Source organism: Misgurnus anguillicaudatus, chromosome 20 (genome assembly GCF_027580225.2).
Source record: "Misgurnus anguillicaudatus chromosome 20, ASM2758022v2, whole genome shotgun sequence".
In the NCBI taxonomy this organism is placed as follows: domain Eukaryota; kingdom Metazoa; phylum Chordata; class Actinopteri; order Cypriniformes; family Cobitidae; genus Misgurnus; species Misgurnus anguillicaudatus.
The window spans coordinates 16165734-16181799 of NC_073356.2; the positions used below are offsets into that span (position 1 = coordinate 16165734).

A 16066-nucleotide genomic window follows, 5' to 3' on the forward strand; every position below is an offset into this window, starting at 1 on the left:
CAGTGAGATATACTGTAGTAGACATGTAAAACTACCACAAACACATTCTCATATACATGCATAAATATTATATAATGAGCTTACAATAAAATTAATAATTTAAATTAAAAAAAATCTTTAAGACTGGTTATGCTCTGTTCCATTAATCTTTGCCCTATAGATGCAGTAATTTGGCTTTGCATAACAGAGAGAAAAGATGTATTATTTACTGAAGTGGCCCAGTTGGCTCCAAGTTCCAAGCTTGAAATCAGGAACTCAGTGAACTTCCGTTCTTGTGCCAGTGTAGGCGCTCTGCTCTGTTTATAGGCATGAATTTCAGCTGGGCTACACCTCTGCCAAGTGCATGTTTGACAATATTCGAGACCATTCTGTGTAGTAAAATCTGTGATATAACTGGCCTTCCCTATCAAGTCAGTTTATGTTTATTTCACCTGATGTTTTATACAAATGTTGTGATTGTTGAGTCCAACAGATTTATGCATTAAGATGCAGTTTACTAGTTCTACCTCTTTTTCCACCTGAAAATGATTTTGTCTGTTATTCAAAGTTTACTCTCAAGCCATATATTTAATTGTTAAATGTTTTTTTTTATGATGCAGCATCTAGATTATGACTTAGAGGGACCTTGCTTATGTTTTATAAATGCATCCATCTCAAATTCTTTGATCATGCTGTTGTTGTAATAATGCAATGGGTTGGTTTCGCGGACAGAGATTAGCTTAAGCCAAGACTAGGCCTTAGTTTAATTAGGAAATATAACTAGTTTTAATAAACATGCACTACTAAAAACATTACGTGTGTGCATTTTGAGGCAAAACAAAGGGCACTGATGTATTTTAAGATATGTCAATGCAAGTTATTTTTAGTTTGGACACCTCTTAAATTTATTTTAGTCTAGGACTAGTCTAATCCCTCTCCGGGAAACCGCCCCTGAATCACGAAATTATGTACCTATAGGCACGTATGGACCAGCGTGACAATGTCACGTTTCACCGCGCTTGAGCATGAGCATGTCACGCTTTTCTGTTTGTGTCACTGTCACGTATTGGTTACTCAACTTTTTTCTCCTATTTTCAAACCATTGTCGCTTCGGTTTAGGGTTAGATTTGGTGTTTGCGTTAGTAAGTCACTTTAAGTATTGATTTATAAAAAAAAAGATACAAGACTTATTATTTTATATTGTCACGCTGGTCCATACATGCCTATAGGTACATAATTTCGTGATATTGGGTTGAATAATGGCATAAGAGGAGATTGACAGGGTGTATTCAAACTTACCCCAAACAAAATCAAATTTACTTACTTACTCTACTTCATTTATTCATTCAATGTCGTTCCAACCCCCATATGATTTTTGTTGTTTCACGTTAGTGACTCACAGCCTCAGACAGTCTCCATTTACTATTATTGTAATAGTACACTTTAACATTAAGCAGTTTTACTGCCTCACTTCGCTAAAACAGCATGTTGCAGGTCAGGGATAATTTTTGGAAACCCTTTATCCTTAAGTAAAATATTCTTAGATTTTTGCCTGTGGCATTTTAAATAAATATCCATTGGACTTACATTGGAGAAACCCGAATCATATCTGTGCATCAGAAATGTATTCTGATGAGTGGGCTTTTCTAACACAGGCTAGCTGGAGCACCTGATCAGGCAACCCTCTTACTGTCCTGTAAAAATCTATCTGCATCTGAAATTAAGCTTTGAAATGAGGTCTTTGTAGACAGAATGTTGGCAAAAAATCCTGAAATATGGACCTGTCAAAAATCACACTATAAATGTGTCTGCACAGACTCATTACAAACAGCTCTCGAACTGTTCAATTTCAATGTATTCAAATGATGAGCAATGTAACACGAAAGCTTGGTTTTAGCAATCAGATGAAGACATTTTAGATGCTGTTCATTGATTTGAGTCAGTAATAGTAGTACACGATCAAATTATTACAATGATACAGTATATGTCTGACACCTAACAATGGCCTCACAATGTACTTTTTATATGGTATAACACAGTAAATAACAGTTACAACATTTTTTGAAGCATCCATAACACCCGCTGTTTCTGCGTATCTGATGTTAATCTGAAGTACCTATAGAGTAGTATTACATCTTTCATATCTCCGAAGAGTCTTTAGTTTTATAAGACTTATAAAAGACAGATTAGCTTTACTGAATCTTTCCAATAACGTACTAAAAATTTGGAAGGAGGAGTTACTAGTTGCGGGAGGAGCGAGTCCGAATCAACACTTTTTATAACACTGACTGCATAATTTAAGATTCAATACATGTTCGTGTCATTTATATATTATGCACTTATGTGCCTATTTCCAACAAAACACAGAAGTCTTACTTACCGCATGACCCGGTTGGGACTTTTCAATGAAATCCAGCGTTAAACAAACACACACGCAAAACTCCGCTGCTACCCTGGATAAACAAACTATATCCATTGTTTACATAATGCTGGCTTTCTTCTCCTTACATCCAAAAACACACTTCTTCTTTCGTGCAATTGTTGAGTTTGATATAAAACAAAACTGTTGCGTGAAGTGGGGCCTGTGACTCGGCTCTCGCGCTTCCACTGATTGACACGTGGGTGTGGTTTCCCGGGGCAAGTGCCCATTAAAACAAGTTATACTTTTGCTTACCCCTGAAATGGCATCAATAATCGAAAAAAACTTTCCGAAACTTGTACGAACCCTGGCGAAGTGCATTCAGCACAGAAATACTCTGTAACACCTCCAACTGCTTTTTTGACACTTTGTCTACGTTTAGTCAGACATAAGTCAGAATGCATGAATTACCGTTGAACCCCCCTTTAAGTATTTCAAGATAATGTAATTTTGCTTGTTATTGATGGGCAACTGGCAACCTCAAAATTTAATTTGAGAGGGAGGGTTTTTATTTTACCTATGTCGTATTAATAATTTACATTTATGCAGTTTCTACTGATAATAATCAAATTTAATGTTTGATTTTCAGGCCATTTTTGTTGATATTTTATGATTAACAATTTGAGTACTGCCACACCATAGAATCACTGTTCAATCCATAGACTACCAATAACAAAATAACTAATCACTTATCTGGAAATGCATTTCTTTTAATTTAAAAGTTACAAACCACAAAATTAAGCCTATTTATACCATTCATCCAATTGTTCACAATTTCACTGTAGCATGGCCTACATTAAAATTGCAACCAGTCAGTAAACACTAGATGAAGGTTAATGTAACAATATGCCAACTGCTTTGTATTCAGCACACACGTGTATGTGTTTTACTCTGCTAGTTGTTGACACAGTTTTTTAAAGTTCTTCATTGTAAATCTCTTTCCATTGCTGTAGTAATATTTGACATGTAGTAGTTCTGTAAAGCCTCGACCTCAGTTATTCAATCAAATGTCAATCTTTGCTGGATACTGTGGCTTCATCTGATCTCAGTGTTATCAGTCAATAGTTCAATATATTCAAGAAGTTCTGTCTCACTTTAAATGTATTTTTTTGCAGGGTTTGCTATATGAAGTGATAAAAACACCACATAATTTAGTCTATCATGAGTTTTTGTCTGAATACACAACAAAAAAATAATATTTTTTTTCATAAGACCTTCCTTTTTAGTCCATGTCTAATGCATAAGTGCATGGAAAAGTCTCCTGTTACAAAGGCCATTTCCAGATTGATGCATGTACTTTCTTTAAAACATCCCTTGGTGGGCTGTTACTGCTGGGGTAGGCGTGTGCCACTGTGCCTTGTTCTTTGATTTGGGAATTTGCCTTTCTCAGTGAATATAAAAAAAACAAGATTATATTTTTACCGAATGTTCTTTACATCTGGGTTTTCACAACGGGGTCACATATAACTTGCTTTCTGTGAAGTCCAGTGGTCAACGGATAAGAACAGAGTAGAAGTTCAAGCTACTGTTGGCTAGTTCGCTGTTGTACATGTTTCCCCTCTGTCCAAATTTAAGAGAATACATTTTCAGTATATGTGTTTCCTGGATATCAAAACCATGACTTTGCACCTTTAATGCAATACTCTACATATTGAGCTACAGGAACATATTCCATGATGTGGCCAGCTGTGTAAATACTTTATTGCATTAGCAGTATGAACAGCAACTTACAATCAACGATCACATCCACGTGATGACATCCAATGAAAAAATTACTATGTGAGACACAAACGTACCCTTAGACGGTATGTAGGTATCATCTATACAGACAGCTATGCTGTTCTAAATCGATGCACCCGTTATGAATGATGCTGTAGTGTGAGTGCACTTGATCTCCACACCTGAGCTGTATTTGAACTCAGTGTCAGGCATTTAAATAGCTGATGCCAATTGGCTGATCACAGGTTATAATCTCTTTACTCCTTCTGAGAGCCACAGTGTTTAGCTGGCCAAGTGTACACTGGGTTTCAACCCCACGCTACATTGGACTGTACTGCCCTTTGACCCATAAAATAGAGTTCCAGATAGCAAGCTATGTTTGTAATACCTACCGCTCACTATTTCTGCAGCATGAATGTACTGTATTGTGTGCATAGTATGCACATTTTCTGTATGAAAAGAAAAACTGGTCTGGATCTTGTATCCCACAATTCATTCTGCTTGAGTTGATCATCCACATTTATAAATGTATGTTGTGTTCTGTTTTGCATACTATATTTAAAAATAGCATGCATATACATGTACATAGTAAATATTCTGATTGTCCATAAAGCCATAAACATATCTGGGCTTTGATGGGAGCTGGTAGTTGTTCCATCCTTTGTCATGTAATGAGCTCTGAAGCAAAAGGCCCTAAACACCACCCTTATCAAAAAATAGCAGAGGAGGCTTGTGACTGCTCATTCAAGGGGCGCAAATTCAAAATAAGTGTTCGGAGTGTCATGTGTGTTGCTTGCGTTTTCAAAATATGTGTTTGTTGTGTCATGTGAACCATGTGCATCACGTGTTTTGTGCCTGCTGCAGACGCATCTAAAGGGTTAATCATAAAAGAGACGCTCACGTTCAGAAAATACACGCAAGACACTCCCTTAACAGTAAACTCTGATTATGAGATTATGTGAGTATCTGGCAAACACAAACGTCTCTTTTATTATGAACCCTTTAGACGCGTCTGCAGCAGGCACTTATTTTAACACGACACGTGATGCACACAGGATCTCTCGACACGCAGAACAAATATTTTGAAAAAGGAATCACACACATGACGGGCTACTGTACATGTTCGCATCGGGTGCCCTCGAAAAAAGAAGTCACCGGTCGCCACTGAAAATTAGATAAAGATATTAACCGAATGTTCATCAGATACCGTCAGAATAAATCTGCTTTATCATAGCCATCTCAGGCCTTTCAGAAACACTGCTTTGTTGGCAGAATCCATTAAACGCCACATTGATTTTTCAGCAAAGTCCTCTAATTGCACGTCAGATAAGTTGAATGATCTTGTGATACTTGGACCTGAACATAATGGACCTCAAATCTGGCAGTCACTTGGATCACAGCGCCCCCTGATGTGTTTTTTAGTTTTTTGTTGTTTGTTTTTTTTTACATTCTAACTTTCATCATTTGCAATGTTTCTAGTTGCATATTTAGTCATTTTTTCATTTTTGTGATTTCAGTCTTGTCCCATGAAGTGGATTTTTTAGAAGTGGACATTATTGCCAAAAAAGCTTGCATGCACTTGATGAGTACCTGATAAAAAATGCAAGAAAACATGCATCTGAATACCTCATATGTTAGACTACTGTAACTTGTTTGATTTGACCAATTCTCAAAGCTAAAGAAATGAAAACCTTTTGCATTTGCCAGATGATTTTAGCCGAGTTTATTTACCGAATTCAAGGACATTTTCTTATCAGTGGGCTCAAATCCATGACATTTTTGTTGCTAACGTTTGCAAGGCCAACAAGAGCACTTTGGCCAGGCTGTCCCTGCTACATTAATGTTTTGTAAAGTTTGTCCATTTAGTTGCAGTAATGAGGTTTTGCCTGTTGTGTGTAGATATTATGTAACAGGATTAAGGCTTACAGTAACCTATACTTATCAGCTCTGTCTTAAAACGGTAGAGTAGTGTGCTAATTTGTACATGCCTATACAACAGTACTATAACTTATGGTAAAGTTCATAGGTCTACTGTATAGTTTCTTTTTTTTTTGGCTGTTTTATCCTTATGCACTCATGCAGGCATTTTTGTCTGCATAAAACCCGCTGCCATGATGTCATTGTGAACTGTCTAATTGCAGAAAAGTTTTTGTCGAGACAGTTTCCCCCTTAAGGGGAATTGTTTACACAATAGGCTTTTAGATACGCCTGTATTATACAATATTAAAAGTCACAGATAAGGCAAAACAGTTTAATTTGTTTACCTTTTTATTATTTATAAATAAATAAATAAAAAAAATATATATATTTATTTATTTATTTATTTATACCAACTGCATGACATTAAACTAAATGATATTATTTATATTTTGGTTTGTGTATTTGTGTTATGACAGTTGCTCATAATTTTCTGGAGTTGCTCATAATAAATGTTAATGTTAAATCTCTGAATTTTTTATCTAAATATATTTTTTGATAATGTGCATTAACTTCAAGTAATTACTGTTCATATTTAATTTATCTTATTTATAGACAGTTTCATGGGACGAACTCGTTGCCGCGGTTACGCGCCTGATTCGAAGTTAACTTCCGGTCTGTACTTGTTTATCAGTCTGGCTTGCAGCTTACTGTTAGTGACTAAATTGACATCAGAAACAAAAACTTTTTGGAAAATTAAAATGTTTCGGTTTTCTAAAGATGAGGGGAGACGGCGAGCATGGGTCACCGCTGTGTGGATTTACCAGCCAGGCAAGAATTTAAGGGTGTGTAGCGAACATTTGTAACGTTAGACATTAATTTTACACAGTAACCTTGGCTCCGTGTAAATGTTGATTATACGAGTTAGCTATGATTTTGAACTAGGTAATTTACTGATTATTTGCTTGTTATTGAAAATCTGCTCTAGAAAGACGGAAGGCTGCATCCTCTGTACGTCGCATATGCAGGCTGCATACGTCATCAAGCCAGATTTTTTTCAGTTAACTGAGCATTACATTCGCAAGTCACAAGCATTTTACAACAATTTACGAGTAACTAAGTATAATAGTAAACTTTATAATTGTTAATATTCTGAAATCAGCCGTTTGAGAAACCGTTTGATTCTTTTAGGAAGTCTACTGGAAGTTAAGTTTATATAAGCTACCAGAAACATTAATGCACAATTATCAGTTTCGATTTTTGCCATAATTTTGTCATAATAATTTATTATAAAATTGTTTCATTTGGTTGCTTATGATTTGTCTTTTTTACTTTCTCGCTTGTTTTGCCTTCTGTGTGTACTGAGCTGTTAAACATATGTTTTTAGGGAACCTCCTAAGGAAGACACAAAGCCTCAGCCATCTCAGTAAGTACAAGAAAAGTCAGTAGTCAACACTTTGAACTTTACAGCTTCCTTTTCCGCCCCTTTAACTTTCTTTCCATCCCCTAGTGCTGACCTAGGATCACGTTTTAAGCTCGCAGATATTTTGTAGCAGGGAAACTCTAAATCAACCCTTGTAATGGTGCTCTAGTGCTCTTAATTCAGTGCTTTTATTTATTCAACCTGTTTATGCTTACTTACCCTACTAACCTCTGGCCTATATTTGTGTTGCAGTAGTGACCCATATTTACACTTTCATAACTCACAGTTTGTCAGTGTGCTGCCCCAGACTGCTCCAGTAATACAAAACCATTATACACTGTCAGAAAAAGGCACAAAAGCTGTCACTAGGCTGGTACCCTTTAAAAGATCCTAATTTGTACCATTTGGGTACATATGTTTAAGATGTACCTTTTGACATCATTTTGTATGCACCCTTTAGGTACAAAGATATACCCTTTTTGAAAGTGACAGCTCCCCAGTGACAGCTTTTGTACAGTAGCTTTATTTCTAGGGGTTCCATCCTTGTGTTTGTATCGTGGCTTCTTTCCCCAGCCTTTGTTTCAATGCTGTCATTTCTCTATAGTCATTTCTATGCCAATAATGGTCTCTAGTTTTTTGGGGGGGTTTCTGACTTAACTAGGACATAGTTAAGTTGTGGACGGGGAAAGAGTAAATTCATCCTTTGGTTCTTGGCTCTTGATGTTTCCATGCTTGTCTGAACAGGTGGAACCCATTCAGTGGAATCACTGAGTTGGTTAGTAATGTGCTTCAAACCCAGACAAAGTCCCCCAGTGAGGAGGAGCCAAAGGCGTAAGTACAGTAAAAGGGTTCGCTGAATACCTTCAGCAGGTATCTTCATCACAAACCTATATCATTCTACTAAAGTTCAAGTGGGCCTAGTTGAACAGATGTGGTCATCTAGCAGTGAGTAAGCTAGAGCAACTGTAAGCTAGATCAACCTGCAGGCTGTAGGGTAGTAAGGTGAATTTAATAAAGTTTTCAAGATATGAAGAGTTCAGACGCAAAACCCTCTAAGTGTATCTGACATGTTTTCTTGTAAATTAGCATATTTTGTATCAGGCTTTTATGTTTAGGTTCATTAATTTTGCTTTAATGGCAATGAAAAGGTTTTTAGTCAGTATTTGAAATGCTTTATTTTTACAAATGTCACTTTAGTTATTTCCTTGGTATTTAACAAATTTGACTGACTTTCGCTGCAAAACCCTCTAAAAATCTCCACTTTTAAAAAGTCTCCAGTCACTCATCATTTCTGAATAAAGATAAAAGGCTCAAACATTTGGTCAATCTCCTAATATATTTAGTAAACCTCCTTTAACTAGGCAACAAACTTTCACCCTGACGTACATATGCACCGGCGTCATTCATCCAATTCGTCTTAAGTGCACTTGGGGGACTTTGCTGAAAAATCGCTGTGGTGTTTAATGGATTCTTTTAACAAATCTGTATTTCTGAATATCTTAAGCCGGAGCTCTTCAAATATTGACATTTCTTCATAAAATTTAAAATGTAAATCAACTCAAAAATGTGCATAAGTTCTATTAATACTTTGATCAAACCCATACAAATGACTTTTGTTGGTGTAAACTAATGCAGTCAGGTTGATTCAGGCATATGAAATCATATTTTCGACTTGAATAAGCGTAGTTAAGGTACAGTATAGATGTTACCAAATGAAAGACATTTTTTTTAGCTTACCCAACGAAACAGTTATGTATTCGACAGATGGTTTTATTTCCTGGGAATTGAACCTATGCTTTAAGACCTTATGACCAGTGTTTGGGGGTAACGCATTACAAGTAACATGCATTGCATAATAATATTACTTTTCTGAAGTAACGAGTAAAGTAATGCATTACTTTTTAAATGTACACATTAATATTTAAGTTACTTTTTTTGTTTGATTAATTTGATTAAAAAATATATGTACTGAATTAAACTAAACGTAGCCACGTTATGCACTCTATGCGTACACGACTGTGGTAACAGTTTGGGTCAGACACTGAGATGGCAGGCCAGCGCTCAACATTTTTGTGATGAAATATGCAATTTCTGAATGCAGAACTTTTCAGTCATAAAAACACCTGGAAGGCCTGAAAGAGATCAAGCCTCAGCCAAGAAAAAGTAACTAAAAAGTAACTAATAAGTAACGTAAGCAACTAAGTAACGCAATAAGTTACTTTTTTGTGAGTAACTTAATATTTTAATTCATTACTTTTAAAAGTAACTTTCCCTAACACTGCTTATGAAAAAAAAACGCTAACGTTATGCTATAATTTGAGCTACAGGAAAGCCATAGACATTATATACGTAGATGCCTTATAGACTGAGCTGCCTATTGGAGCTGCCGTATCAGCGTGGCTGTCATCTTGGATGGGTCCCCAATGCAAAATATGTGCATAGTTGCCCGCTCTCAGTTGACTCTGATTGACTCTGGTGCTAGCGTAGAGTGAGGAGACCCAACCAATATGGCGGCGACACTGAATACATTCCAGCACGTCATGAGGCATCTACATATAATGTCTATGCAGGAAAGCAGTGTACTAAAGTTATTTCAGATGGACAGGGTTTCATCAGTTGAGCATGGTTGTGTCATCATCACAAGTTAACACACTCACTTGTCAAACAGATCATCACAGATGTCAAACAGTTTCAGAGTGGACCTCATTGATTTTTCTCAGCTGAAGTGAATATCACGATTTGTAGTCCATGTTAAACCCTTCCTGTCACATACTTCACTGTCCCATGCACCCAAAAAACAATGGAAAGATGCCTTCTGGATCAATAAACATCTGATGAGTAAGCGTTTCCTCTGGATAGATTATTGACTAAGTCTTTCTGCATTAGGCCTGCATCTGATATCCTATGAGTCTTATTTAAAGTATTAAACACATGATATACTGTAGTAAGGTTCAACAGATGAATGTTAATTTTGGATTATCCCAGAGTGCCTTGTTATATTAACCTTATTATATTAATGCGTTTACCACTGAATGGAGGGCTTACTAAGAGTCATATTCCTAGTGCGGACTTAAGACACATTAGTTTGTCAAGTACTTTTCCCCAACTGGTGTCCTATTATTTGTATATGTCCTATAATAATATGCATACAGTATATATTTAACATTTTGTAAAAAGAAAGTAATATCAGACAAGTTATGTCACTATTATTTATTTGTTTCTTTATGTATAAAATCTTTTTATTAAAGCCATTTTTATTTCAACCTTTTTTATGTTAATTTTAATTAGTTTAAAATTATAAAACCATTATAGTTAGATGAAACATTTGACAAAATTGTGACAACCAAGAAGCAACATAATGTACATAATATTCTGCAGCAATATTAAATACTTTAAATAAAAGTATTATTATTAAAACTAAATATAATTATCTTACATAATTTTCAGAATTTTTACAAAGATAGCATAGCATAACATTAATATCCTTAATTTATAACTTTGCATATGTAATGTTTATTGATGTAAAATAATGAAATCACACAAATTAGGGTTTTAAAGCTGTGTTCAGACATTTTAATATCAGTTTAAGACGTTCTGAGTTGCAAAAATGGCTAACTTGTGAAATGAACACTTAATAACATATTAAAATTATGACTATTTTTGTCTGAGCTGGACAGACAAAATGTTGTGAACACACACAATCACACACTTGATGCCTATTTTATACCCTGTTTCTGTCTGATTGTCAGAGTATTACATCATTTTTGGCATATTGCATCTAATAAGACCTTTAGCTGGGGATGCATAACGATTAATTGCAATTAATCTATAACAGAATAAAGGTTTTTGTTTACATCATATATTTGTGTGAACTGTGTATAATAATTATGTATATATAAATATGCACACATGCATGTATAATTTTAAGAATAAATATATATTTATATAGTAATTATTATTATTAATACATAAAAAATGTATTATTTATATTTATATATATAATATAAAGTATACACAAATGTATATACACATGTAAACATTTCTTAAATATATAAATGCATGTGTGTGCATTTATCTATACAAAGTTATTATACACAGTTCATACAATATATTTGATGTAAACAAAAACTTTTATTCTGCTATCGTGATTAATCGTTATGCATCCCTACCTTTAACTTTTATGACAAAAAACTCTCATCCACAAGCGGCAAGTTCAAACCCTACTGTTTATTTCACATGTGATTTATAAAAAATCAACTGACCTCGGACCAGCTTTTAAAGGTTTTTTCATTTATTCCTTTTTCTCTTCACAGAAAGTTGCACCAACAGTTTGAGATGTATAAGGATCAGGTGAAGAAGATCGGGGAAGAAACCCAGAAGAATCCTGAGCAGAAGAGCGACTCGCCCATCTGTGGGATCTGCCACAAAACCAAGTTTGCCGATGGCTGCGGCCGCGTCTGTTCTTATTGCCAAACTAAGTTCTGTGCCCGCTGCGGAGGACGTGTATCACTTCGATCCAACAAAGTACGTCTGACTTGTGTCTCTCATCGTTATGTTCATAGACAATCACTTCCTGTCTGTCGGTCTTTGTCCGTCTGTACTATCACTGTCTGTGTGTCTGTTTATGTCAGTAGATTTGTCTGTTGTCATCAGTTGTTGTATAAAGACCCTGTCAATGTGATCCTGTGTCTGTTTGTCCTGTCTTAAATTATTACATTGCACAGTTTTGGCTTGATTTCATGGCTTTTGTTTAGGGCAAACCTTAAAAACAGAAAAATTATAAGGCATTCAATAACTTAGAAAATACATTTTTTAATGTGTAAAAATGATGATATGATAACAATTATAAAGATTTTAATATGATATATAGTTCATTAAACATCATACTGTATATCGGGGGTTCCCAAACAATTCTGCGATCCACTTAGACAGGTATAATCTATCTCAGGACCCACCAAAATATTTTTTTTTATTGAAATATGCAAAAAATACATTTAGGAATAAAAAAGAAATGTGTTCTCTTTATATAATAGGTTTAAATGCAATCCCAAATTATCTGATATCAAATGATACCATTGTCATTAATTGTCATATAATTGTATATATAATTTCATATAATAACATAATGTCTTTGCAAGTTATTTGAAAAAAATGTTGAAATAAAAGAATATTTAATTACAGGTGATGCACTGTTTTTAAATGTACTTTACAAAAAGCTCACTCACACTTTTTATTTTAGAAATTTATCAGGGATATATATATATATATATATATATATTGTAGGGTTTAAATAGCTCAAAAGAAAGTGTGAACGATGTAACTTTAATAAAGATTCACTGAAGTGCCTTGAAATGTGCAGCTTTGTTTGATGCATTGACCTAACAGCCAGAAAGTTGCAGGAGATATGACGTGGCTCCTCCCACTTTTAATATACCCAGTAGCATTCAGAAGCGAAGGTGCAGAATGATGTCATAAAAATGATTTTTTTATGCTTATATCTTTTAAATGTGATTTTTGTCAATATTATGGAGCACACTCGTTTTTAGAAATCCTCAAGGCTAATCATAATTTGATTTAAAACATGAAGCCCCTATCTACTAAAACTGTTGCTGTGTGGTGGGTTTTGTGTCAAACGGTATACCAACCTTAGCTCTCAGTTACATTACAGAAACCGTGACCCCAGAAAGTATTTGGGAACTTAATGCATGCTTTAAAAATTACAAACATCAAAGCAATACATCAATATCTGATGCCAAGTGTCATTTTTTTTTTTTTTTTAAGATGGCTTAAGCAGATGATTCTACAAGCAATTGTTTAGTAATAGTAATAATAATAGCACTAAAATTCATGAATAAATGAATAAATATACTGATCAAAATGAAATTTTGCTATATATTGCAATAATTTTCAATAAGTGTAGAATAAGCTTAAAGGATTAGTCCATTTTCTTAAAAAAAATCCAGATAATTTACTCACCATCATGTCATCCAAAATGTTGATGTCTTTCTTTGTTCAGTCGAGAAGAAATTATGTTTTTGGAGAAAAACATTTCTGGATTTTTCTCATTTTAATGGACTTTAATGGACCCCAACATTTATTAGTTTTAATGTAGTTTAAAATTGCAGTTTCAATGGACTCTTAATGATCCCAAACGAGGTATAAGGGTTTTATGTAGCCAAACGATTGTCATTTTTGGCAAGAAAAAATATGCACTTTAAACCAAAACTTCTCTTCTTCCTCCGGCTGTGTGACGAGCCAGCGCAACCTCACGTAATTGCGTAATGACGTCAAAATGGTTTAAAAGTGCATATTTTTATTTTTATTGCCAAAAATGACAATCGTTTCGCTACATAAAACCCTTACGTCTCCTTTGGGATCATTTAGAGTCCATTGAAACTGCAATTTTAAACTACATTAAAACTAATAAATGTTGGGGTCCAATTAAAATGAGAAAAATCCAGGAATGTTTTCCTCAAAAAACATAATTTCTTCTTGACTGAACAATGAAAGACATCAACATTTTGGATGACATGGTGGTGAGTAAATTATCTGGATTTTTTTTAAGAAAATAGACTAATCCTTTAAGTGACCAAATAGGCCTTTTAGGGCCACTGTTTAATTTAAGCAACACTATTTATTTAAATGATTTAATTTATAGATTATGAGCGATTGAAATATGAGGATGTTGTCTAATTACAGTATGTTATTTATTTAAATAAAAGTTTTATTGTCATAAAACAAACACATCCAATACTCAATTGATTCCACTAGTGGGCACTGTACTCCAGTGTTTCATGTTATGATGTGTCTAAAGTGTTGCTCTAAATTCAGCAGATTTGAGCATTTGGCATTGCGTTTCTAAAATAACAGGATTAGGTTTCAGCCATGAATCAACGAATATTTCATTTCTGTTCTGTGTACTTCACATTTTCTTTCTTTCACACTTTTTTATCTCTCTTCTAATTCTGACGTCTTGCTGCATCACATTAGACACATTCTTCAGCATCTCTTTATTTTCTTTGTCTTTGTCTACTCTTCATGTCCACATCTTCCTCATTTGATTGTCATCGAGCACATTTGTTTTTAAAAATTCTCTTTACTCTATATGCAAAATTCTCATAAGGGAAAATAAAAATGGTGGTAGTTTTTGTTGTACAATATTTACAGTTGATTTAAATAAATGAAAAATGTGTATTACAGTAATGAGAATTGAATGAGAATCACCTAAAATATAATTGGTAAATAAAGACAATAAGAAAAATGTAGTTTAAACAATTATGTCTATAATTGTCAGTAAATGTCACACTTTTTAGTATTGTTATATTGCTTAAAACGTCTTTTTTTGCCTTGCATGTAATATATAATTTCTGTGTATGTGCGTGTATGTGAAATGAAGTGCCACATACTTGACATGTTTTTAAGACTCATTCAATAAGGAATATCACATTCATTTGATTTATACAAGATTTAATACTGGCACTAAAGCAAGGATTGAGTATGATAAAGGATATCTATTCACTGAAACGTGACTTGACATTATTTTGACTGATCTATTTAATCAATGCAGTTTTATTTAATGATCTCCCTGTTGTGAAAACAAACACTTTTGTAGATAACCTATTACATCATCTCACCCAGACAGTTGCTCCCAGTGTAAAGAGTTTGTACATCCTCATTTGTCGGCCACCTGTGTTCTCGTCCCTCCAAGGAATTGAAGAATGTGGACTATAACTTTACTGTTGGTCAATTGTTAATCAGTGACTAATTCACTATTCACAGCTCATGAATGATAAATGGTCTGCATAATGCATTGTGTTTAGTGCGGGTGAAGCAGTAGGGTTGAGCTGTACATGTTTTTGCTAAAAAAATGTCTATGATAAACAACGCTTTAGTAGTTGAAAGCAAAAACGTGATCTAAGATCTGATGCAGGTGCCCAACTGAATGCAGGAAATGAATGGCATTGGTCAATTTGAATATCCCAAACTAGCTTGTGAATAGAAAGGAGTATTGCGGAGTATTGATAATTGTGATAATGGGAATTTAAAAGCTGATTTTAGAGTTGTTTTCCCATGATGCTGTGTGCCCACTGCTGAATACAGCCGGTGTTAGGGTGTCATGGACACCGATGCTGCTGTGTCTTATGTCAGTGTCAATGGCTCCACATGTTAGTGAGTTCATGGATTGAGTTGCCCCGCAGTGCTGGATGACCAGATACTTTTTCAGGACTGGGACAGTGATGTCATAGAGCTCTTTCTCCACACCCATATATACACACACCCTTACTGTGTTTATACACAATAAAAAAAAATACACAATAATAAAAACTTGTGGACCGGTTCCACATGATTAAATGAAGTTTTCTTAAAATAAAATTAACATTAATTAACGTTAATTTCATTTAAAGAAAACCTGATTCAATCATGTTGAACTGGTGTTTATAATTGGATTATGTAGATCCAACAAGTTTTTTTTCTTTCATTTTAAGAAAATATCATTCAAACATGTGGAACCAGTTTTTTTTTCAGTATATATGTATATACACTCACCTAAAGGATTATTAGGAACACGATACTAATACTGTGTTTGACCCTCTTTCGCCTTCAGAACT

The 16066-nt window shown here is 34.5% G+C and overlaps 1 protein-coding gene across 26 annotated transcripts in view; it reads left to right on the forward strand.

Annotated features, from left to right (window-relative positions):
• The window catches only part of rims2b (regulating synaptic membrane exocytosis 2b), a 132741-nt gene that overhangs the window by 1773 nt on the left and 114902 nt on the right, over positions 1–16066 (forward strand). For 25 of the 26 annotated variants that reach the window (XR_012359702.1, XM_073858182.1, XM_073858185.1 and 22 more), the window contains exons 3-5: positions 7422–7460; positions 8202–8288; positions 11771–11981. Coding sequence is in view for 25 of the 26 variants with exons in the window: in XM_073858182.1 (XP_073714283.1) it covers positions 7422–7460; positions 8202–8288; positions 11771–11981 (337 nt within the window). In the remaining variant the exon portion in view is untranslated. The remainder of the gene's footprint in view (positions 1–7421; positions 7461–8201; positions 8289–11770; positions 11982–16066) is intronic. The other variant, XM_073858192.1, reaches the window with a different exon arrangement.